Raw genomic sequence first — 22,222 nt, 5'->3', positions numbered from 1 at the left:
ATTGGACATGTTATTGAATATTAGCCATGTAGTTTGAATTGGATATGTGATTGAATATTAGGCATTTAGTTTGAATTGATTTGGATATGTGGTTTATTGAATTGGAATTTGGATATGTGCTAATTTGAATTGGATATGTTGAATTAGAGATGTGCTACTTTGAATTGGATAGGTTGAATGGGAGTGTGCTATATTGATATATGATGAACTGATGGTTACATAACACACACGCACACACTCACCAGTCATCACATACTCTGGGGCTGCATAACCATAGGTTCCCATGACTCGCGTCGGAACATGAGTTTTATCACCCTCAGGACTTTCTTTCGCAAGTTCGAAATCCGAAAGCTTGGCATTGTAATCCTAAAATAACTCATTCATTTAACACATGAAAATTGTGCATTTTCATAATTAAAGTTTTAAATTGTCATCATTCTGTTCAAATGCACCATTTCCGTTTTGTTTCCCTTCTCTCATCTTGCAAGCACTCATGGTGTCCATTTCCTTTTAATTTCAGTTAATGCATGTTTTGAAATTTGTGATGATCATTTTCATATTTCTATAAATTTTGAGAGAAAAAAGCATGTGAAAAACCACATTAGTCTCTAGGCATAAATCACATTAGTCTAATTATGGCTAGGATAAAAAACCATGTCATAAAATGTGGCTTGGTTACATTGCAATTTCAATTTGGGATTTGAATTTATTTACAAAATTACTTTTTTTTTTAAATTTAGAAAAGAGCATGTTAAAAGACCAATTTTCTTTACAGGAACTTGAATAAAAAGTAGGCCATGAGTGAAAACCAATCAGCAAAGATTATTATGGTGATTCACTAATTTAAACATAAACTAGCTTTGAGAGTCATGCTCACCCATTGTTGGTTTTCCTTGCGTGCATATTTCCTACCCAAAGTTTCCCAAACTGTGTTCTCAAACCGCTGCATCGGCATATCTTTCCAACTTCTAATGGTCTTTGGTGCTAGAACATCTTCTAACTTCATTCTAAAAAAATTGATTCATAAGTAAAGACACCTAAAAGCAGCTAAGTAAACAATTTAATCAAGAAGCAATTCAGAAGTAGAACCAAATAAGCCACAGTTCAACTTTCGTACACCCTCCGGCGTAATTTAATATCAAAAACCGTCTCTTGAATTCAAGTTTGCCTAGAGCTTCTAATTGTGTGTGCCCATAGTGTCTTTCTTGGTCTACAACCAAGGACTGATTAGTGAGAGCTTCAAAAATAGATAGTTGTCATAAACAAACAATTGATCACGGTGATGTCTATGTAATTTGGGTTTATAGTGCTTCTAAATGCTGTTTTAATTGAGTTTTCTGTGTTTGGTCGATTTGTTGTTGCGGATGGGTGATACGTTTTTTTTCTTTCAGTTAAGAAACGGTGCCTTTCAGAGTTTGTAATTTTTTGTTGGGGTTTTTTCAAGCTGCTGTGTTAAAGGTATATGATGTGTTTTTTTCTTTTTGCTTTATTCTTGCTGATTTGGGATGGTTTTTACATGTTTTCAAAGGATGTTAGTGTTCAAGCTCTGCTGATATTTTATTCTTTTCATTTTGATTTTGTTTTTCAGTTGTGATTATAGGATTGTTTTCTCTTTTTTTTCTTTTCTTTTTTCCCCCTCTGTACAGCTTTTCCAAAATTCAACTGTTGTTCTCAATTTGGTTATTTGAACCGAGGCCAGTTAGGCTGTGCCTTTGGAAGGTCTCACTGCTTTTAAAGTTGAATGGTGCTAACTGAATATAATGCGTTCATTCTTCAGTGTGTGTGAGCGTATGTGTATGCAGTGTATGTGAGTGCATGCAGTGTGTGCAGTGTGTCACTTGGGCCGTTGGCTTTTTGAGGTATGTTCATTTATAGAGATTTTGAAACTGTATTGTTGAATTTTTAATGTATGCTTGGATTTTAAAGGGGCACCGTATTTATGGGTTGTTGTACGATTCTAGGGAGATAAAAGAGGGGATTGAGAGGTCATGCTAAGCAGAGTATATTACTTGCCATTGAGGAATATACTTCATATAATAGCAATGTTATGATGTGTGACATGCTTTAACTAAGGGATATTTTTATGTAGTAAGAAAGCCATATAGAGAGTCACATTTTTTTTTTTTTTTTTTGGATTTGGTAACTGAAATTTTGTGTAAACTAATGTTTCATAAGAAACAACTTTTTTGGAAACCATCTCTTTCTAATCAAAGACGTTCAGTTTCTTCCCACTCATTGTACAATGTATTTATATGCCAGCTCACTTGAATGTATAAAAAAAACTGTTTGTTTATAATTGTGTTGAATTTATTCGACTTAAATATGTTTTATTCATCCGATTACACTTGAAACAATAGGTTCCCGCAGCAACGCGCGGGCATATTTTCTCGTCTAGCTCTAATATATATCCGATTTATTTCTAAAATTAATTCAATGTTTTTTGTTGTTGAAGTAATTCAATGTTTTTAGTCCCATATGAATTGTTGATTTGAAAAGCATTCAGGTCTATGCATCTTGATGCATGTTCGATTCTCACTGACTCATATTCTTCTCTATTAATTAACTTCTAACCTACTAAAGTTATCGCAACTTAGAAAAACAAAATGCATAATTTGTTTGTAACCCAATTAGGTTATTTCAAGAAGTGGGCTAAATCCCACTATATAACCCCTAAAACCTAAAAACCCCATAAATGGGAATTGAAAATTGTTTGGTGAAAGGCCCAAGGGGCTACGAGCCTTGCCACAATTGTTGGTTGGGTAGCTCTGGTGGGCAATCAATGCTTCAAAAGGAAAACTCTCGTCCTAGTGTTGCACCTTAAGGCCTTCTCAAAGAGCAACTCCACCGGGAGCTCCAGCTCGATGGACCGGTGAGATTTCCTACCCAATAGCCCTAATTCCTTGGTCCAACCCATGCGGTCGATTGGGCTAAGGGAGGGCCCGAGTGAAAGGCCCGGCTTGAATTGGTGCCCCGAAAGCTTAAGGCCAAATGATGCATGGCTGATGTCAAGATGATGTCAACCATGTTTTAAAAAAATTTGCCTCAGGCGCGTGTCGTACACGTGCGCTTGGGGGCACGTCACCAACAACTTTTCAGTCGGTGAGGCTCGTGGTCCAAATTGCTGAAATGTTACCGTTGGTGGGGCACATGGCACCTTCTCATCCGTTGAATTTCAACAAATACTTTTTCTGGATTGTTGGATTCTAACGGTTAAAAAAGAAATTCAAACCTTTAACAAATACTTTACGTGGCACAATATCAGTTGTTGGATTTGAAATCAACAGTCCACGTTATTCGCCTTTAAAAATAAAATAAAAAAAATTCAGATATGTTACTGTTATGCCACGTGGCACAATTTGGAGGGTTGAATTTCAATTTTTTTTTAATCCAACGGCAGAAATTAAATAAGTTAATAAAAAATGTTAAAAATTAATTAAAAAATCCAAAAAAAATTGATTTTACTTTTCTATAAATACCTTCTCATTATCTTCTACCTTACACCACAATTTCATATTTTCTCAAATATTTTAACCACATTCCAATCTTTCTCTCAAAGTTTCAATCCAATTGATTTCCAACAAAATGACTAATGATGCAGGTACGAATTGGACGCTTATTGAAGATGTTACGTTGTGTTCTAGCTGGGTTGAAGTTACTCATGATCCGATTACGAGTAATGAATGCAGTTGCAAAAAATGTGGAGTCTTATTCATGCTTTTTTTCTTGAGAAAATTGGTGGGAAAAGAACCAAAGAATCGATGTCCAGTCGTTAAAGAATACTCAGCCAATCGTTTAGTCTTTGGAGAGACACCTTGGCACAAGCTAGTAGTAATCTTCGAAGTGGGGAAAATTTCACGGATCAGGTATTATTTATTTGTTTGTACTATACCCAAATTTACATTAGCTACTTTGATTATAATTATTTCTTCTCCCGCATTGTGTAGACACTTCAAGCACAAGTTTGTTATAATGCCAAAACCAAAAACAAAAACAAATCATTCACCCGATGGGAATGTTGGAATATTGTTAAAGATTGTCCTAAATTCAGAGTTGTGTCTATCGGTCCAGAAGTTGTCATGAATAGCACCCCTTTACACTTTACGCCCGATCATGACTCCCATGTTCATGAAAGCGACATAGAACAAGTGCCAAAAGTGACCCCTGAACAAGGGTCGGGGTTGACCTGTTATCCAATTAGGCCTCAAGGTAAGAAGGTTTCAAAGAGAAAAGGGAGTGCTTTCCAAGAATGATTAGGAAAAATATATGGAAGAACTTGCTCACCAAGGTAAATTGACTTTGGCGCGGGAAATGACTAAATTTGAGGTTGATAAGGCTAAAGAGGAGGTAAAAGCTCCAGTTGCTGAGAGATTATTTCAAGCTAATGAGAGAGAAAGAGAGCTACTTAGGCAAGAAAGGGAAGAGCTTAAAGAAGAAAAAGGGTTCAACATGATCGTGACATTATGAAGGAGCCTGTAGAGGCGATGTCTCCGAATTCTAAATATTTTTGGAATTTGAAAAATGTACGTGGTGCGAATGAGGCGTGCAAGAGAAGCGAGAGCAAGAGGAGATGGTCCTAACACCACAAATGATGACGGTCCTAGCACCACAAATTGGTTAGGTGATGATTTTCCATTCACGAGGGACTAGGGAATTTGTTTTTAATCGAAACCCATAATTTTCTAATCACTTTGGGTTGTAATTTCTTATTTATTGAATAGAGTACTTTATGTTGTTTCCAATTTATTGAATTTAATACTTTATTTAAACTAAGAGTATATTTATTTAATTTGGTAATTTATTTAAACTAAGAGAATATTTATTCAAGGGATATAAACACACCAAATAAAAAAAACAAACTCACTAAATGAACTTAAAAAACACACCAAATAAAAACAAACACACTAAATGAACTTAAGTTTCTTGAGCTTGTTTCAATTCCCACTTGTGCTCTATCAAGTCAATTTGTCGAGAATATATGCCTCCTGAAGTGAAGTATAAAATTGAACCTAGACGCAATTCCGCACCAGTGTAAAATTGAACCTAGCAATTCCGCACCAGATAGACCCACCCAACACAGCTCCATAGTATTTCACTCCCCAAAACCCCCATAACCCAGTTCACTAACTCACCACGAGGCTGCAACCCCGCGCGCCGTCCCATACCGGAGAGGCACCATGTCAGGATCTTTGGTAGAAACCCAAATCCCGCAGCAGAAGCTCTTCAGCGGAATCCAATTCCCGCTAGTTATATCTCCGCCACCGGCGGTTCACTTCACTTTCTCCGCCCTGACCAAAACTATCGAAGCCGAGAAACCGTACCTGGACGCCCAGCTCCGAAAATCGGGGGCCGTGCTCTTGAGGGGCTTTCCCGTAAATACGGCCTCCCACTTCAACGACGTCGTTGAGGCCTTCGGCTTCGAAGAGCTCCCCTATGTGGGCGGAGTTGCTCCCCGGACCAACGTCGTGGGTCGGGTGTTTACCGCCAACGAGTCCCCGCCCGATCAGAAGATTCCATTCCACCACGAAATGGCTCAGGTATATTCGCATTGCACGACACGTCGTTTCGTTTTGTTATTAAACTGTCGTGTTGTGTGGTAATCTTACGACATGTCGTTTTAGGTGCCGGAGTACCCATCCAAGCTGTTCTTCTTTTGTGAAGTGGAGCCTGGAAGTGGGGGAGAAACTCCGATTGTTCTGAGCCACATTGTGTACGGGAGGATGAAGGAGAAGTACCCGGAGTTCGTTGACAAGTTGGAGGAGCACGGGTTGATATATAACCGGGTTTTGGGCGAAGACGACGACCCTTCTTCTCCAATTGGCCGTGGCTGGAAGTCCACCTTCATGACCAAAGACAAGAGTATAGCTGAGCAAAGGTATTGCTCCAACTTGTACAGACTCTAGTTCACTTTAGCAGTGCAACGAGTAATTTTTCAGTGCGGTCTTAACATTAACACCGAGTGTCATACCAACGGGCTGTCACATTTTTTAGTATGATCGTAACACTAACACCACGTGTTATGCCAATGAAGTGTTACAAAGGCACCTACGATATACATAAGAACGTGTACAATCATTAAATTTCTAAACTGAGCAAACACTAAATGGTAAACGAGCGAGCAATGTATATACATAACATCGGCATTCTACGTAGTTTTATGGTAATATTTTCGTCAGATACGTATCAAATGAGTCCTCGTTAATTTTTTTTGGATTTGAAGTTGTTGCGGTGATTGTTGAGTGAGTTGAGATTGAATTATTAACAGCTACGGAGTTGTACCACTAAAACTTTTTGCAGGGCTGCTAAGCTTGGTATGAAGTTGGAATGGTTGGCGGATGGAGTGAAATCAATCATGGGACCAATCCCTGCCGTCAAATATATAAGCACAACGCAGCGCAAGATTTGGTTCAACAGCATGGTAGCAGCGTATACCGGCTGGCAAGATGCAAGGAACGACCCTGTGAAGGCTGTCACCTTCGGAGATGGCAGCCCATTGCCTGCGGATATCATCCACGACTGCTTGAAAATTCTCGAAGAGGAAAGCGTTGCCTTCCCCTGGCACAAGGGTGATGTTTTACTGCTGGATAATTTGGCTGTCCTTCACTCCCGGAAGTTGTTCACTCCGCCTCGCAGAGTCCTAGCTTCGCTCTGCAAATAGTTAAAGCCCATCAAGTACGTGTTCTTATGTCTTGTTAACTCTTCCCTTTCGGAGAGATCAGATGCTAATGATATACTAGTTTTCGTACAAAATTTTCATGTTTTTATATAGATTTCCGTTTCTTTTCGTAACTTTTACGGATATTCGGTTGATGTTTCCTTGAATTCGAAGTATATACCATACGCTCTCGAAGAAGAAGCTCAAGGCTTTATAGAAAATCCATGTAAAAAGTAAGGTAAAAGTTTAACTACAGGTAACTTGTATCATTAAGCAGCAGCTACTGAATGCCACTATAAATACCCACTATAAATACCGCCAGATTACGACTATATATGTGCCGCTATACACACATGATCACACATATAAAAGAGGGGCAAAAGAATGAAATATTGTAAGGCATCAGATTGGAAAGGAAACGCGGTTTCACTATCTTCCCTGAACAAGGCCACTGAATACCTGGCTGTTCCCCGCAAGAGTAGCTTCCCACTCCACTGAGGTTAGGAGGATCTGTGATAGCGAAATCACGACTCCTTTCATGTCGGGCCGTAGGATGGGGTCGTCATCTACACATTGCTTTGCTATCATGGCCACCTGCGGAATGAGTTGCGCCGACAAGAAGAAATGCATACGTTATTGATGAACATTGAAATACGACTTCAAAATTAACCAAATGGCTTTTTTGTTTACTTTGATGATATAAAATACTTGGTAGGATAATTACAACGTATGGATTGAGCCTATATTCAAACCGATGGGTCAGCTCTAGTATAATTTGGTTTCATCTTAATTCTCTCAGAGGTCATGATCCCCGTTCCCACGGTCCATTGAAAGAACAAGTGCAACCATTTTCAGTCAGATTTTCATACAAATGCAATTTATGTCAGTTGTCATCGGAAAATTATAGCACTTGCTCGCATCAGAGAGGCACGGTCGGTAAAAGCAGGCCAAAATATTCATCAATCTGTATGAGTTCATAAGGTGGTTAATTTACCTTGAATAGGCAATCATGAGGATACAAGTCCATCATATTTGGATCAATGTAATCTTTCAGGTTTGACATGCTCACGGAGTCTGGTGAAGTCCTAAGAGCTGTTTGCATCTGCATTCAAACAAAGTATTTGTAAACCGTAAATAAAGAAGGGCGCCAAAGGGATGCAAAGGCAAGAAAGGGAGCTAATGAGAGAGAAAGAGAGCTACTTAGGCAAGAAAGGGAAGAGCTTAAAGAAGAAAAAGGGTTCAACATGATCGTGACATTATGAAGGAGCCTGTAGAGGCGATGTCTCCGAACTCTAAATATTTTTGGAATTTGAAAAATGTACGTGGTGCGAATGAGGCGTGCAAGAGAAGCGAGAGCAAGAAGAGATGGTCCTAACACCACAAATGATGACGGTCCTAGCACCACAAATTGGTTAGGTGATGATTTTCCATTCACGGGGGACTAGAGAATTTGTTTTTAATCGAAACCCATAATTTTCCAATCACTTTGGGTTGTAATTTCTTATTTATTGAATAGAGTACTTTATGTTGTTTCCAATTTATTGAATTTAATACTTTATTTAAACTAAGAGTATATTTATTTAATTTGGTAATTTATTTAAACTAAGAGAATATTTATTCAAGGGATATAAACACACCAAATAAAAAAAACAAACTCACTAAATGAACTTAAAAAACACACCAAATAAAATTAAATAAACACACCAAATAAAAACAAACACACTAAATGAACTTAAGTTTTTTGAGCTTGTTTCAATTCCCACTGGTGCTCTATCAAGTCAATTTGTCGAGCATTGTGAATATATGCATCCTGAAGTGAAGTATATTGTTGAATGAGCCTTTCATTGTAACGTCCATCCATTTCTAATAACTCGTCTTGCACGGGTTCTTCGGTGGCATCATGAGCATAATATTTTTGTGTTTTGGAATTGTTCATCGTGTCTGGCTTATATTCATCAATGGCATCATAATCATACTCATCTTTCATAATCATGTTATGAAGAATGATACACGTCATCATGATAGATCGAAGTGACTCTAAATCAAACATTATGGCAACACCCCTGACAATCGCCCAACGAGCTTAGAGAATACCAAAACAACGCTTCACATCTTTCCTATACCCCTCTTGACAGCTTGCAAAGTGTTTTTCCTTTGCACTTCGTGGACTTGGCAATGTTTTGACAAACGATGACCACATTGGGTATATGCTGTCTGCTAGGTAATATGGCCCATGGTACTTATGTCCATTAACCCAGTACGTGACTCTTAGTGCTTTTCCTTGCAGGACATTGTTAAACACTGGGGATTGGGCAAGGACATTGAGGTCATTTTGAGCTCCCGGAACACCGAGAAAAACGTGCCAAATCCATGTATCAAATGATGCCACCGTCTCCAAAATGATACTTTTTGCTCATTTTATGTCCCCATAAGCTCCTTGCCATGCACTTGGACGATTTTTTCAAGTCCAGTGCATACAGTCAATTCTTCCAATCATCCCAGGAAAACCTCACATCTCGCCCTTCTTCAGAAGCCTTTGCAAGTCCATCTCAGTAAGTCTCCGAAGGTACTCTGTGGTGGAGATAGATTCGATTGTGGAGCAATACCTCATCAGGGACTCAAGAATGATTGATTTCCCCATCTTCGCTATCTCATCCACTTGGTTTGCAGATGCTCCATATGTAAGCATCCGCAAGGCAACATCAATTTTTTGCTCAAGAAGGATACCCATAACACCAAAAACATCCTTATTTTGTACAAAGTAAGAATCATGGTTGCAAATAGCAATCATGATTTTGTTGAACAAATTCTAAAATGACGTCTAAAGTACGTATAAGAGAATGCACTGTTACAGACAAAATAATCATCACAAAGATCCGAACCTCGTCGTTGCATGCTTCTATCAATGTTTGTGGAATGGCTTTGCCTGGAGATCTAAGCCACAACTTGGATGACTCAACAGGAATGTGAGACTCTTTGGCTTCTTGCTTCGTCATCTCTCCTTCCACGCTCCTCATCTTCTTCCTCTTCCATCTCATTTTCGCCCACCTGGAGATTGAACATTTCTTCCCCTTGCTTAAACAATTATTTCTCTTACTCATCGATTTCCCACAACATCCTTGAACAAGACTTTGTAAGAAGGAAGCAAAAACTATGAATAATGATAGAGATTTTGATTTTGGTGTGTGATTTCTTAAGATGGATGGTGGGTTATATGGAGGAAAAAGAAAGGATTAGGTTGTAGATAATGTCATATGGCATGTCGTCATTCGTTAAAAATCTGATCGAAATCTATCCCCAAAAATTGTAAACAGATTATGACACGTGGCACAACGTGATTGGTTAAAAATCTTATCCGAAATCTATCCTCAACGATTCTGAAAAGGTAACAACACTTGGCACAACGACATTGGATAAAAATCTTATCAAAATCTATCACCTAAAATTGTCTTTTCGAATAATGACACGTGGCGCAACGAGAATGATTAAAAATCTTATCCGAAATTACAAATAAAATTATTTTGTATTAGTTTATAAAATAAAAAATACTAATATTTTATTGCCTATTGTCATGACTATTCAATTAGGGTGAAGATAAAAGGTAATTACTGTTCATTAAAGGTAGTTACTGTTTACTGAAGGCTATTAAATAGGAAGTTGCCCTAGGGGGCCTTGATTGACACACCCCGATCCTAGAATCAAGGCGTGACGGCCAGCACGCCTTGATTCTAGGATCGGGGTGTGCCATTGATACGCTGGAGTTGCTGTAACATTGAAAAGCAAAAGGGTGTGGCAAACTATGTTTTAGTCCTCCAAAATATTATTTTTCGTATAACTCTGTGTTTCTCATCTCCAGCCTTACTTGGTGATTAGGATATAGCTTTCTTGTTGAAGATGGACTGTGCACATTTACCAGGATAAAATGTAGCCCTATAACCCTTCGTTGGAGCTGATTAGAGTACAGTTTGCTTTGTGTATGTGGAGCTTATGTATGGCTTCTACCTCTTTGTGTGTGTATATATATTTTAGTGTGTTTTAGCCATAAAACGTAAGGTTATCTCCATTTATGGAGGGCTAAACTTAGCTCTTTACTACATTTAAGCCCTTAAAAATTTAATAATTTTTAAAAAATACTATAGGCTAATTTTTTTCATCTTTAACCATGGAGCGCTAAATTTTTTTTCATATTTACTTGGGGTGCACAAGTTCAAGCCGGCCGAGGGGCTTTAGGGCTGCTATAAGCAGCCAGCTTTGGCTAAATTTAGCCATGATTCTTTTTAATATATTCATTTTGACTATTGGCAAGAGACAAATTCTACACAAATTCGAGCTTAAAATAGCCTATAGCTCTTTCCCTGGAGATGGCGTAACTTGTGATGTTTAGCCCTCAATGATTGTAAAGAACTTTTGTATAAGAAAATTAGTGTGAAAAGCTAGTATAGCCAATCGCTTAACCCATAATTATTTAGTACCGTGGTTATTGCCCATGATCAAAACATTTTGCCACTAATTTGAAAACATCGTTTAATTTGTCTTTACTTCCGATTACTTCCAGTTCTAAAATCTACCATTATTCTCAAATAAAATAATTAAGGAATGTATAGATGCAATCGGAATCTCAATAAATAAATAAAATTCGATATTTTGATTCAATAAAAAATAATCAAACTTATTTGTAAATAAAAAATCTTAAGCTGCTATTACGAAAGATCTTAACCTTCAAGAACATGACAACTCATTAAAATGAAATGTCAAATTGAACCTTGTGGCCAAAAACATGACTAGTGTAAAATTGAACCTAGACGCAATTCCGCACCAGATAGACCCACCCAACACAGCTCCATAGTATTTCACTCCCCAAAACCTCCATAACCCAGTTCACTAACTCACCACGAGGCTGCAACCCCGCGCGCCGTCCCATACCAGAGAGGCACCATGTCAGGATCTTTGGTGGAAACCCAAATCCCGCAGCAGAAGCTCTTCAGCGGAATCCAATTCCCGCTAGTTATATCTCCGCCACCGGCGGTTCACTTCACTTTCTCCGCCCTGACCAAAACTATCGAAGCCGAGAAACCGTACCTGGACGCCCAGCTCCGAAAATCGGGGGCCGTGCTCTTGAGGGGATTTCCCGTAAATACGGCCTCCGACTTCAACGACGTCGTTGAGGCCTTCGGCTTCGAAGAGCTCCCCTATGTGGGCGGAGCTGCTCCCCGGACCAACGTCGTGGGTCGGGTGTTTACCGCCAACGAGTCCCCGCCCGATCAGAAGATTCCATTCCACCACGAAATGGCTCAGGTATATTCGCATTGCACGACACGTCGTTTCGTTTTGTTATTAAACTGTCGTGTTGTGTGGTGATCTTACGACATGTCGTTTTAGGTGCCGGAGTACCCATCCAAGCTGTTCTTCTTTTGTGAAGTGGAGCCTGGAAGTGGGGGAGAAACTCCGATTGTTCTGAGCCACATTGTGTACGGGAGGATGAAGGAGAAGTACCCGGAGTTCGTTGACAAGTTGGAGGAGCACGGGTTGATATATAACCGGGTTTTGGGCGAAGACGACGACCCTTCTTCTCCAATTGGCCGTGGCTGGAAGTCCACCTTCATGACCAAAGACAAGAGTATAGCTGAGCAAAGGTATTGCTCCAACTTGTACAGACTCTAGTTCACTTTAGCAGTGCAACGAGTAATTTTTCAGTGCGGTCTTAACATTAACACCGAGTGTCATACCAACGGGCTGTCACATTTTTTAGTATGATCGTAACACTAACACCACGTGTTATGCCAATGAAGTGTTACAAAGGCACCTACGATATACATAAGAACGTGTAGAATCATTAAATTTCTAAACTGAGCAAACACTAAATGGTAAACGAGCGAGCAATGTAATAGTTCGAGTGAGCTTGTATCACCACATCGGCATTCTACGTAGTTTTCTGGTAATATTTTCGTCAGATACGTATCAAATGAGTCCTCGTTATTTTATTTTTTTAGATTTGAAGTTGTTGCGGTGATTGTTGAGTGAGTTGAGATTGAATTATTAACAGCTACGGAGTTGTACCACTAAAACTTTTTGCAGGGCTGCTAAGCTTGGTATGAAGTTGGAATGGTTGGCGGATGGAGTGAAATCAATCATGGGACCAATCCCTGCCATCAAATATATAAGCACAACGCAGCGCAAGATTTGGTTCAACAGCATGGTAGCAGCGTATACCGGCTGGGAAGATGCAAGGAACGACCCTGTGAAGGCCGTCACCTTTGGAGATGGCAGCCCATTGCCTGCGGATATCATCCACGACTGCTTGAAAATTCTCGAAGAGGAAAGCGTTGCCATCCCCTGGCGCAAGGGTGATGTTTTACTGCTGGATAATTTGGCTGTCCTTCACTCCCGGAAGTCGTTCACTCCGCCTCGCAGAGTCCTAGCTTCGCTCTGCAAATAGTTAAAGCCCATCAAGTACGTGTTCTTATGTCTTGTTAACTCTTCCCTTTCGGAGAGATCAGATGCTAATGATATACTAGTTTTCGTACAAAATTTTCATGTTTTTATATAGATTTCCGTTTCTTTCCGTAACTTTTACGGATATTCCGTTGATGTTTCCTTGAATTCGAAGTATATACCATACGCTTTCGAAGAAGAAGCTCAAGGCTTTATAGAAAATCCATGTAAAAAGTAAGGTAAAAGTTTAACTACAGGTAACTTGTATCATTAAGCAGCAGCTACTGAATGCCACTGTAAATACCCACTATAAATACCGCCAGATTACGACTATATATGTGCCGCTATACACACATGATCACACATATAAAAGAGGGGCAAAAGAATGAAATATTGTAAGGCATCAGATTGGAAAGGAAACGCGGTTTCACTATCTTCCCTGAACAAGGCCACTGAATACCTGGCTGTTCCCCGCAAGAGTAGCTTCCCACTCCACTGAGGTTAGGAGGATCTGTGATAGCGAAATCACGACTCCTTTCATGTCGGGCCGTAGGATGGGGTCGTCATCTACACATTGCCTTGCTATCATGGCCACCTGCGGAATGAGTTGCGCCGACAAGAAGAAATGCATACGTTATTGATGAACATTGAAATACGACTTCAAAATTAACCAAATGGCTTTTTTTGTTTACTTTGATGATATAAAATACTTGGTAGGATAATTACAACGTATGGATTGAGCCTATATTCAAACCGATAGGTCAGCTCTAGTATAATTTGGTTTCATCTTAATTCTCTCATAGGTCATGATCCCCGTTCCCACGGTCCATTGAAAGAACAAGTGCAACCATTTTCAGTCAGATTTTCATACAAATGCAATTTATGTCAGTTGTCATCGGAAAATTATAGCACTTGCTCGTATCAGAGAGGCACGGTCGGTAAAAGCAGGCCAAAATATTCATCAATCTGTATGAGTTCATAAGGTGGTTAATTTACCTTGAATGGGCAATCATGAGGATACAAGTCCATCATATTTGGATCAATGTAATCTTTCAGGTTTGACATGCTCACGGAGTCTGGTGAAGTCCTAAGAGCTGTTTGCATCTGCATTCAAACAAAGTATTTGTAAACCGTAAATAAAGAAGGGCGTCACATGTCGATTTTACAAAAGAGATGCAAAGGCACGCACAAAATGGAGGTGCAGTGGAATAGGTAAAGTCTAGCTTTAATTTCTCACTGAATGTTACGCTAGTCAAGCGCGTCGGTTTTTAAGTACAGGATTTTGACATTTTGAATGGAGATTGCTCTGATTTTCAGATCTATGACTTCCAAGTAGTGAATGCAAGCACCAATCCCGGCTCATAGTGACTCCAAAGTTGTAAAACACAGGGAATTAAGTTTTCTCTGATTCATCCTATATACGTAATTACGAATTATATGACTCTGGCTCAAGCCGGTGAATGGTCTCCTCATCTTCTCTTCTCAAGATTCCAGCTATAAGCAGGTAAAATCATTATATCGTTTATCTATTTAGAAACAAAATTATGTCTCGTCAGCACAACTTACAATTGACACCAGTGAACGTCTTTCGGAATTTTTTGCGGCTGTGCCTTCAGTTCGTATAACGGCCTCCTTCCCCGATATAAGCTCAAAAAGAACAACTCCAAAAGCATAAATATCACTTTTTGCAGTAGCACGGCCATCACTCAAGTATCTACAGGAAGCAAGAGGGAAGCAATTAAAACTTGATGGAACTTGTTGAAAGACAACGTCGTCAACGGCAAATATGGTTACTTACTCTGGAGCCAGATAACCGTATGTACCAACAACTTTGGTTACAGTAGCTTCTCCATCACTCGTCTTACCAAAAATTTTTGCCAACCCGAAGTCTGAAATCTAAAACACAAAAAGAAGTTGTTCAATAAGTGACTAGTACCAAAAGTACAATGCACAACACTACTGAAATCACTATAATATATCCAACCTTTGCCCTGAAGGAACCATCAAGCAAGATGTTGCTTGTCTTAATATCCCGGTGGACATAATGCGATTTCGTGTGCTCATGGATGTACTCGAGAGCTCTAGCAGCATCAAGAGCAATCTGGACCCTCATGATCCAGGAAAGTGATGTATGACCTATAAGACATTTAATCATTCGGATCGATTAATAACATGTGCATGGCTCAATAATACAAAAGTAAACATAATAGCATATTCATAGGTCCAAACTCCTACGTCCACGACTCATTACTGATGTTTTCAGATACGAAATTCAATTTAAAGAGGGTATGCCATGGGCAGGAACTTAAAAAGTGTTCTCTTAAACAGATGTCGATTCTCTATTAAAGAACGACATCTTTGACAATAACATGTCACCAACAAACTGTACCGACGTGTTATCAATAATATCGATACAAATTTTAGTGGTCCCAACAACTTGTAGTGAACTTAGATGTAATCATTTCAGGAAGTTGGGTTACATATGGGACGGTTTAGAAGAAATCATAAATTTCTACAGGCTTTAGCATAAAGAAGATTACGGGCCAAAGAACGAAGCAGGAAGAGAAAAGAAAAACCACTCGACTAGCTTATGACGTACTATCGATATAGCATTAGCATGAGGCGTACCTTTGTTCTGAGGATCATGCAGATGGCTTTTAAGTGAACCTTTCTGGGCATATTCATATATAAGAAAGAGCTCTTCATCACTTGCTGCATAACCAATCAATTCTACCTTGACACAATTAAACCCAAATAGGAGTCAGAGTTCTGAAACATCGAAAGCAACAAGTTTCAAAACTACAATGAGACTTACCAGATTTGAATGATGAACCTTGCATAGAACTTTTATTTCTGACAGAAACTCTTTAGTTTTTGTAGCAGTCATTCTTTTAATAGCAACTTCCTGGATAGAATTCAAACCGTTACCAACAAAGGTGTGACAAGGAAACTTACTCTACATGGTAAAAGAAAATGTAAATTATGGGAATCCAAGCAGAAATCTGCGAACCTGCTCACGGAGGAGGCCATAATACACGGAACCATATCTTCCATGGCCCAGAAGACGTGAATCAGAAAACCCATCTGTTGAGGAACAAATATCTTCATATGTGAAAACAACAGGCTTCTCTATGTCAAGTACATGACTGCCAATAGCTGCAACAAGTAACAGGAGAGGATCAGTCAGACATTCCAAGATGAAGGAGGATGACCGCATTTTGGTATATAAAGATTGGATGAAGAAGCAAATTACACGCACACAACCTGCCTACGTTCTCTTTTTCCCCTTATAAAGAGAATACTTATCACTCATTTAGTAAGGCAGAACTTCGTATTAAAAAATGAGGATAAAATAGTTCAGACATTAAAACCTTTGGGGACAGTTATCTGCTGGCTGCTAGGATCTCCATTAGTTTGCTTCCAATCTGAAGATGTGCAACACATGTACCTTCCTGAAGCACAACAAAAACTTGGCTTTCGAAGAACACGAAACCTAATTTGACCATCAGGATCTTTTGAACTGCTTCTTTGTGCTTCAGTAAAGCAGCTTGAAGACCTCAGGCAAACATATAAAACTATGCCTAATATGATCACAACAAGAATGATCCCTAAACTCCCTACAATCCATAAATATGGCAGATGCGGCTTATGATTTTCTCCATTTTCTGCAAACAAAAAACAAAGTACACAACTTATTGTAACGTTCTTGAGTGGGAGAGATTTTTCAGCGTGCCGGGTGCACAGCCCGGTACAACAAGTGTCATAATACAAGGGGGTGCATACTTTTAAAAAAAAAAATTCAACCACATGTATTACGAGACTTGGCGTACTGGGCTGTTTTCCCGGCACACTGAAAAATTTATCCTTCAGTGGATCAATCCAGGGAATTTAGAAAGGCAAGGGGAAAGAAACGAAGAATCAGAAATAGGAGGGATGCTGAAAAAACAGTATGCTTTAAAGCATTAGCTACTATATCTCAACAAACTAACAATTTTGTGGAAACAACCCCACTTTTAGCCGACCCCACTTAGTGGGAAAAGGCTTTGTTGTTGTTGTTGTTGTTGCTCCTATGTACCTATAGTGTGTGCAAAGGATTATAGATGCATCAAAATAAAAAACAGAATATGCATTCCGTACGTACTTACATGGCTTTCTTGACAGTAATTTGAAACATCAAAGTTAACAGATTACAATATATCTTAGCCAACATTTCTTCACAAGAGCCAAATTGGGATATTGCATTGAGAATCTTAATTTGTTTCTAATCATCTTCTATTTTATTCAAAGAAAGGCAACATAAACTTGAATCTACGTCTCTAATGAAAATCACTTTATAATGTACAACCCTCAATCGTTCTGCTACTGTAAAGACTCCAACGCTTCCTCTACATGAAGGTCAACAAAACTTGATAATAAGAGAATTACTATTTACTACCACAGCAACCAGTTTTTACTTTTAGTTTTGTGGATATTAAATTAACAAAACTATCAGCTCACCGTTTCAAATTAAATTATTGTAATTCCTCATGATATATCAAAACCATACCTGAAACACTGGCATTGGATGGTGAAGGAACAGGAGCGGGAGAAATCGTCTCCATAGGATAAGGCTCACCAGGAACTAGAAGCATGATAAAAAAATCATAATGCTTATTGGAAAGTTGATTGGAATAACAGCTCAAGAACAAGGAAGATTCATAATAGAGGTAGGATTGCATAAGAAAATTTAAACAAACAAAGATTTCAAATCGACCAATTTCTATTGAGCATCGTCCATTGGCCTAGCAAACCAACGAATTTTTCCTTTTCATACCATAGTTACGCTTGATTGTAAGTATTAGCGGCAAAATTTGGTAAAGGTACAATCATGATGATTTGATGATTGCTTCACTAAACATGACATGATATCTTATTGGAAATTATGAATAAATTGATATCTTATTCATATCTAATACATTGTTCCCACAGTTCACAGCATAAGTATAACTGAATTGCATTTTCGATAACTCCGAACTAATCTAACCCGAAACCAGATTAAAATGGATAGCTTTCCCTCACATTTTACCAAAAATACATACAATAAACAGCTCCACTAAATTACACAAACACATGAACCGAAAAAAAGGAGCAAATAAAGACTGACCTGAATTCAAAGGTATGTAATACAAAGCACCAACAGTCACATTATCAGGATCACTAATCCCATTGACCTTCTCAATGCTATCCATACTAACCCCGAACCGGCTAGCCAGAGACTCAATGCTATCCCCATCCCTCATCACATAACTCATCAGATAGTTCCACAACCCACTCGAGCACCCGCACATCAGCCTCAACGACACAACGGCGCCATATCGGGCCCGCCTAGTGGTATTGCGCAGAAAAGTTAGCCCACCATAGGCCTCCATAACCATGTCATAAACATACCCATCTGCAGATTTCACAGTAAACGTTGTGTTGGTCAAGTAACTCTTTATCCCCTTCGCACAAGAACAGTTCTTCTTCACAAACACGTAGCCCCGCCCGTCGCCGCCCTCAACGGTCACATCTTCCGGCAATACGTCGAACATGCTCTGAATCACTGAGAGGGTCTCATTGGGTTCCGGCTTAAAGGCCAAAAAGGAAGTGCAGAGGCGAGTTGTGTCCGTACACTTCATTGGGGTTGGGGAGAAAGCTGTGGAAAGGGTAATTTGGAGGAGAAAAGGGTACAAAAGGATTGGTATTGGGCTCCATCGAAGCTTCATTACCCAGAAACTTAGTTCAGAAAAAAAGGGAAAAGTTGAAGGATTGGGAAGCAGGTTGTGGAAAAAATGGTGGCTTGATCACTCGGTGGGGTGAGATCAAAGATTTGACAAATTGGGTTCTGTTTAGCAGAGTGATTGCAGTAAATTGATGGTGGAAAAATAAAAAGGAGCAGTTATTGGGAAGTGGGTTGTTCTAGTTAGGTCAATTTATGGGTGTGGATTGAGGAAAAAGGGTGACTTGACCAATTGGTGGACCGTGGACCGCAAGAATTTTGATGGAGAAGCACAAAGTAGAGCTAAATTGAGATGACAGGTTTGGGAAGAAATAGTAGGATTTGTGAAGTGAGATCAAGAAACTGACAAGCAAAGTCCTACTGCTGCTGAAATTAGTGTGAGCTGGTGAAGAATTGGCAGGTTTTTGGAGGTAATAGGAAGAATTTAGCAGGAGTGAGTTTGGAAATGGAGGAATGAATGGATCTAAGGGGGGTGGCAGGAAGGAAGGACGGAAAAAGGGATTGGAAACAGAGCATTTGTGTGTCTTGGGGGTTTGTTTTTGTGTTGAAAGCTCATTGACTGGCGTAACTTTTTGGTTAAAACTTTGCTTTGCACAGGGCCATCCACCTGAGAGATATTGGGGACCACTTTTTTTCTCTATTCTGACTAATTTGCCCCTTCGATTTTGTGATAAGGCTAACCGATGCTAAGCATCAAACTCACTCATGGTTCAAATGGATTGGTGTTGAATCCCTCAGAGTTATAGTCTTAGTTTTGGGGAGCTACAAGTTTTTAAAATTAATATACTCAACGCTCCATCGTTTAGATTGATATCTCTAACTGCAAGTCTTTCTTGTTTTATGTTGGATCACTTTAACCACAAGCTTGATTGCCGAGAAATCCTTACATAACATTAGAGTTTGTTTGATTGCGCTTTAACCATCATTCATCATTACATAACTTTTTTTTTATGAATGATTACATTTAAGATTTTATTTAATTTAGAAAAGTTATATCACATATTTATGAGATGAGCAATTTTTGTGGACCAATAGATGTAGATTGTTGAATAAAAGATACGAAAAAAAAACAAGAATTAGATTGAAAATGAAATAAAATGAAGTTTTGTTCAAGATATTTGTACTTGCTATTTTTTGTAAAGATATTTATACTTTCTATTAACCAAAAAGAAATAAAATATTAGCAAAATATTAGGTTTTATTCATGGAAAATAGAAGAGAGGTGATCTCAAGCTAAACTCAATGTACTCAATTTTAGTTTGAAAATCTTATCTACTTGACCAAGTTCAAATAAACTCAATGGAAACTTTTTTTTTCTCAAACTCAGTCGAAACTTTTGAGTGGAGCGATAGCGTAGGGGTTAAATAGCTAATTGTTAGGAAGGAGGGAAATCAATGAGAATCGAACCCTGCACCAAAGTGCATAAGAATAATTAATTTACGCCAATATGGTTAAGCGTCATCTTCAAACTCAATTAAAACTTATAAAATTTAGGCTACACTCTAATTGTGTGCATCTATTTAGTTGAGCTTGATAAACGGGCTCAATTTAGAATTTGAGTATACTGAATTTGTGTCTAAATTAGGTTAGTAAATTAGAGGTGTGCATTCGGGTTTTAGTATCATTTTGTGAATTTAGTTGGACCATAATTAAATTTAGGCAGAGAAGAAATTACAACCTAAGCTCAACCTAGATTCGATTTTGTGGTAGGGCTAACCGATGCTAATCCTCTAATCACTCGTGGTTAAATGAATTGGTGTTGAAACCCTAAGGGTTGTAGTCCTAGTTTTGAGGAGCTACAAGTTTTTGAATTAAATCTAAAGAAAATTAATAAAAAGAGTATCAAATCTTTGCATTTTAATAATAAAAACAAAATAATAAAAAATATAAAAAACACAAAAAGGGCAACTCGCGATATGCGCATCCCCCACCCCCTTCTTTTCCACACTCCCCTCTTTTCTCCCATTGCCAGTTGCGTTAAGAGATTTTCTTTTTCTTTTCTTCTTTCTCTTTTTTTATTTTTTTTATTTTGCTTAGAATAAGAAAAAAACTTCAAATTAAATTACATTCCCTAGTTTTATTTTTGTAGTGTTGTTTCCCAATAGTAGTCAAAATGACGAGACATTTTTCAATGTGTCCAAAATACGGGGGTGGCAATGGCGAATTCAGGAAATAATGTTATGAGGGTTAGTAAGAATAACATGCGCAACGCGCAATTTTTTTTTTACCAAAAATAGCATGCATATTGCCATTTCATCGAGTCTTGGTATGCAAGTCATTTGGAAAGGCATAATGCACACTTGTTAATGCCTCATTTGCGAGAGTAACGAACATGTTCCAAGACTGCTCCCATATGAATGCTTAACAAAGAAACACATTTATCTTGAACACATTAACAATGTTTGATATAATTGCATCCTATTAATATGTTTGTCCAAGAATGATGATGCTTTGTTATTCATTGAGATCACCATTTCATTCACTCTTCTTTCAAACATTTTATCAAACTATTGGAAGGCATGTATGAAGTCAACTCTAATCTTCAAAAGGGCAGCACCCAAGGTATCAATGAACATTCACCGAAGTTTGAAGGGTCATTACCCAAGGTATCCATGGATGTTTATCGAAGTTCGGAGGGTCAGCTGACCCCCTCTGCCTCTCAATGCATCCGCCACTGCAGGGTGGCACTATTTCTCAAACTAAACTAATATGTGTAAACTATTTATGAAACTGGACTATACACTATTTATGAAATTGGACCAAGAACTAGACATTATTTATGAGACATGACCAAGAACTAGGCACTATTTATGAAAATGAACTAATAACTAAACACTATTTATGAAACCGGACCAAGAAAGAGACAATATTTATGAAAGACAATATTTATGAAACCGGACCAAGAAAGAGACAATATTTATGAAACTGTACCAATTACTATATACTATTTATGAAACTGGACTCAATATCTAGGCATTATTTATGACACGTGACCAATAACCAGACACTATTTATGAAAGTAGACCAAGAACTAGGTACTATTTATAAAACTGGACCAATAAATAGTGTAGGACCGTTTAGTTTTATAAATAGTGTAGTACCATTCAATTTCATAAATAGTGTTCAGTTTCATAAACAGTGTATGTGATGGACGCACAGGTCTCGCAGGTCAGGGTTTTTTTTAAAAGAAGAAAATTAAAATTGTGTTATTTTCATTAAATTTAAGTTCTTTTTTCATTTTTATTAAAATTTAAAAGTTTTTAATTTATATTTAATTATTTTTCATTAAATAAAATTATAACATGATTTTTAGTTAAAATAAACTTAGACTAAGCCATTTTCATAAAAGTTCCCATAAATCTACTCACAGCTCCATGATT

General features: G+C 38.3%; 3 protein-coding genes and 1 long non-coding RNA gene across 4 annotated transcripts; 2 read left to right on the top strand and 2 right to left on the bottom strand.

Moving 5' to 3' along the window:
• Positions 1-4,922: 4,922 nt before the first annotated feature.
• On the top strand, positions 4,923-6,786 carry LOC103411641 (clavaminate synthase-like protein At3g21360). Its single transcript, XM_029108330.2, has 3 exons — positions 4,923-5,534; positions 5,619-5,872; positions 6,295-6,786. The coding sequence occupies exons 1-3, from the start codon at positions 5,175-5,177 to the stop codon at positions 6,653-6,655; spliced, it is 975 nt and encodes a 324-aa protein (XP_028964163.2). The 5' UTR covers positions 4,923-5,174; the 3' UTR covers positions 6,656-6,786.
• Positions 6,787-6,842: 56 nt separating this feature from the next.
• On the bottom strand, positions 6,843-7,794 carry LOC139188273 (uncharacterized). Its single transcript, XR_011571620.1, has 2 exons — positions 7,647-7,794; positions 6,843-7,246 (listed from the first exon to the last, which is right to left on the bottom strand). It is a non-coding gene; the product is annotated as an uncharacterized lncRNA (long non-coding RNA).
• Positions 7,795-11,279: 3,485 nt separating this feature from the next.
• On the top strand, positions 11,280-13,180 carry LOC139188272 (clavaminate synthase-like protein At3g21360). The gene is made up of 3 exons (XM_070805539.1): positions 11,280-11,947; positions 12,032-12,285; positions 12,728-13,180. Exons 1-3 carry the CDS (start codon positions 11,588-11,590, stop codon positions 13,086-13,088), a joined length of 975 nt encoding a protein of 324 aa, XP_070661640.1. The 5' UTR covers positions 11,280-11,587; the 3' UTR covers positions 13,089-13,180.
• A 93-nt stretch (positions 13,181-13,273) lies between these two features.
• On the bottom strand, positions 13,274-19,396 carry LOC103429326 (lysM domain receptor-like kinase 3). The gene is made up of 11 exons (XM_008367478.4): positions 18,228-19,396; positions 17,631-17,705; positions 16,456-16,749; positions 16,095-16,240; positions 15,900-15,989; positions 15,713-15,818; positions 15,069-15,220; positions 14,883-14,980; positions 14,651-14,798; positions 14,081-14,188; positions 13,274-13,679 (listed from the first exon to the last, which is right to left on the bottom strand). The coding sequence occupies exons 1-11, from the start codon at positions 18,826-18,828 to the stop codon at positions 13,515-13,517; spliced, it is 1,983 nt and encodes a 660-aa protein (XP_008365700.3). The 5' UTR covers positions 18,829-19,396; the 3' UTR covers positions 13,274-13,514.
• Positions 19,397-22,222: the final 2,826 nt, after the last annotated feature.

This window comes from Malus domestica, chromosome 09, assembly GCF_042453785.1.
Source record: "Malus domestica chromosome 09, GDT2T_hap1".
NCBI classification, from domain to species: Eukaryota; Viridiplantae; Streptophyta; class Magnoliopsida; order Rosales; family Rosaceae; genus Malus; species Malus domestica.
This window is presented reverse-complemented; position numbering and strand designations above follow the sequence as displayed.

Excerpts from the sequence above, each read along its gene's own strand:
- LOC103411641 (XM_029108330.2), top strand. The coding sequence starts at position 5,175 with ATGTCAGGATCTTTGGTAGAAACCCAAATCCCGCAGCAGAAGCTCTTC. Across the intron at positions 5,535-5,618 it reads TCCACCACGAAATGGCTCAG|GTGCCGGAGTACCCATCCAA; the intron begins GTATATTCGCAT and ends ATGTCGTTTTAG. Across the intron at positions 5,873-6,294 it reads AAGAGTATAGCTGAGCAAAG|GGCTGCTAAGCTTGGTATGA; the intron begins GTATTGCTCCAA and ends AACTTTTTGCAG.
- LOC139188272 (XM_070805539.1), top strand. The coding sequence starts at position 11,588 with ATGTCAGGATCTTTGGTGGAAACCCAAATCCCGCAGCAGAAGCTCTTC. Across the intron at positions 11,948-12,031 it reads TCCACCACGAAATGGCTCAG|GTGCCGGAGTACCCATCCAA; the intron begins GTATATTCGCAT and ends ATGTCGTTTTAG. Across the intron at positions 12,286-12,727 it reads AAGAGTATAGCTGAGCAAAG|GGCTGCTAAGCTTGGTATGA; the intron begins GTATTGCTCCAA and ends AACTTTTTGCAG.
- LOC103429326 (XM_008367478.4), bottom strand. The coding sequence starts at position 18,828 with ATGAAGCTTCGATGGAGCCCAATACCAATCCTTTTGTACCCTTTTCTC. Across the intron at positions 15,819-15,899 it reads AGGTTCATCATTCAAATCTG|GTAGAATTGATTGGTTATGC; the intron begins GTAAGTCTCATT and ends AATTGTGTCAAG. Across the intron at positions 14,799-14,882 it reads TACGGTTATCTGGCTCCAGA|ATACTTGAGTGATGGCCGTG; the intron begins GTAAGTAACCAT and ends TGCTTCCTGTAG.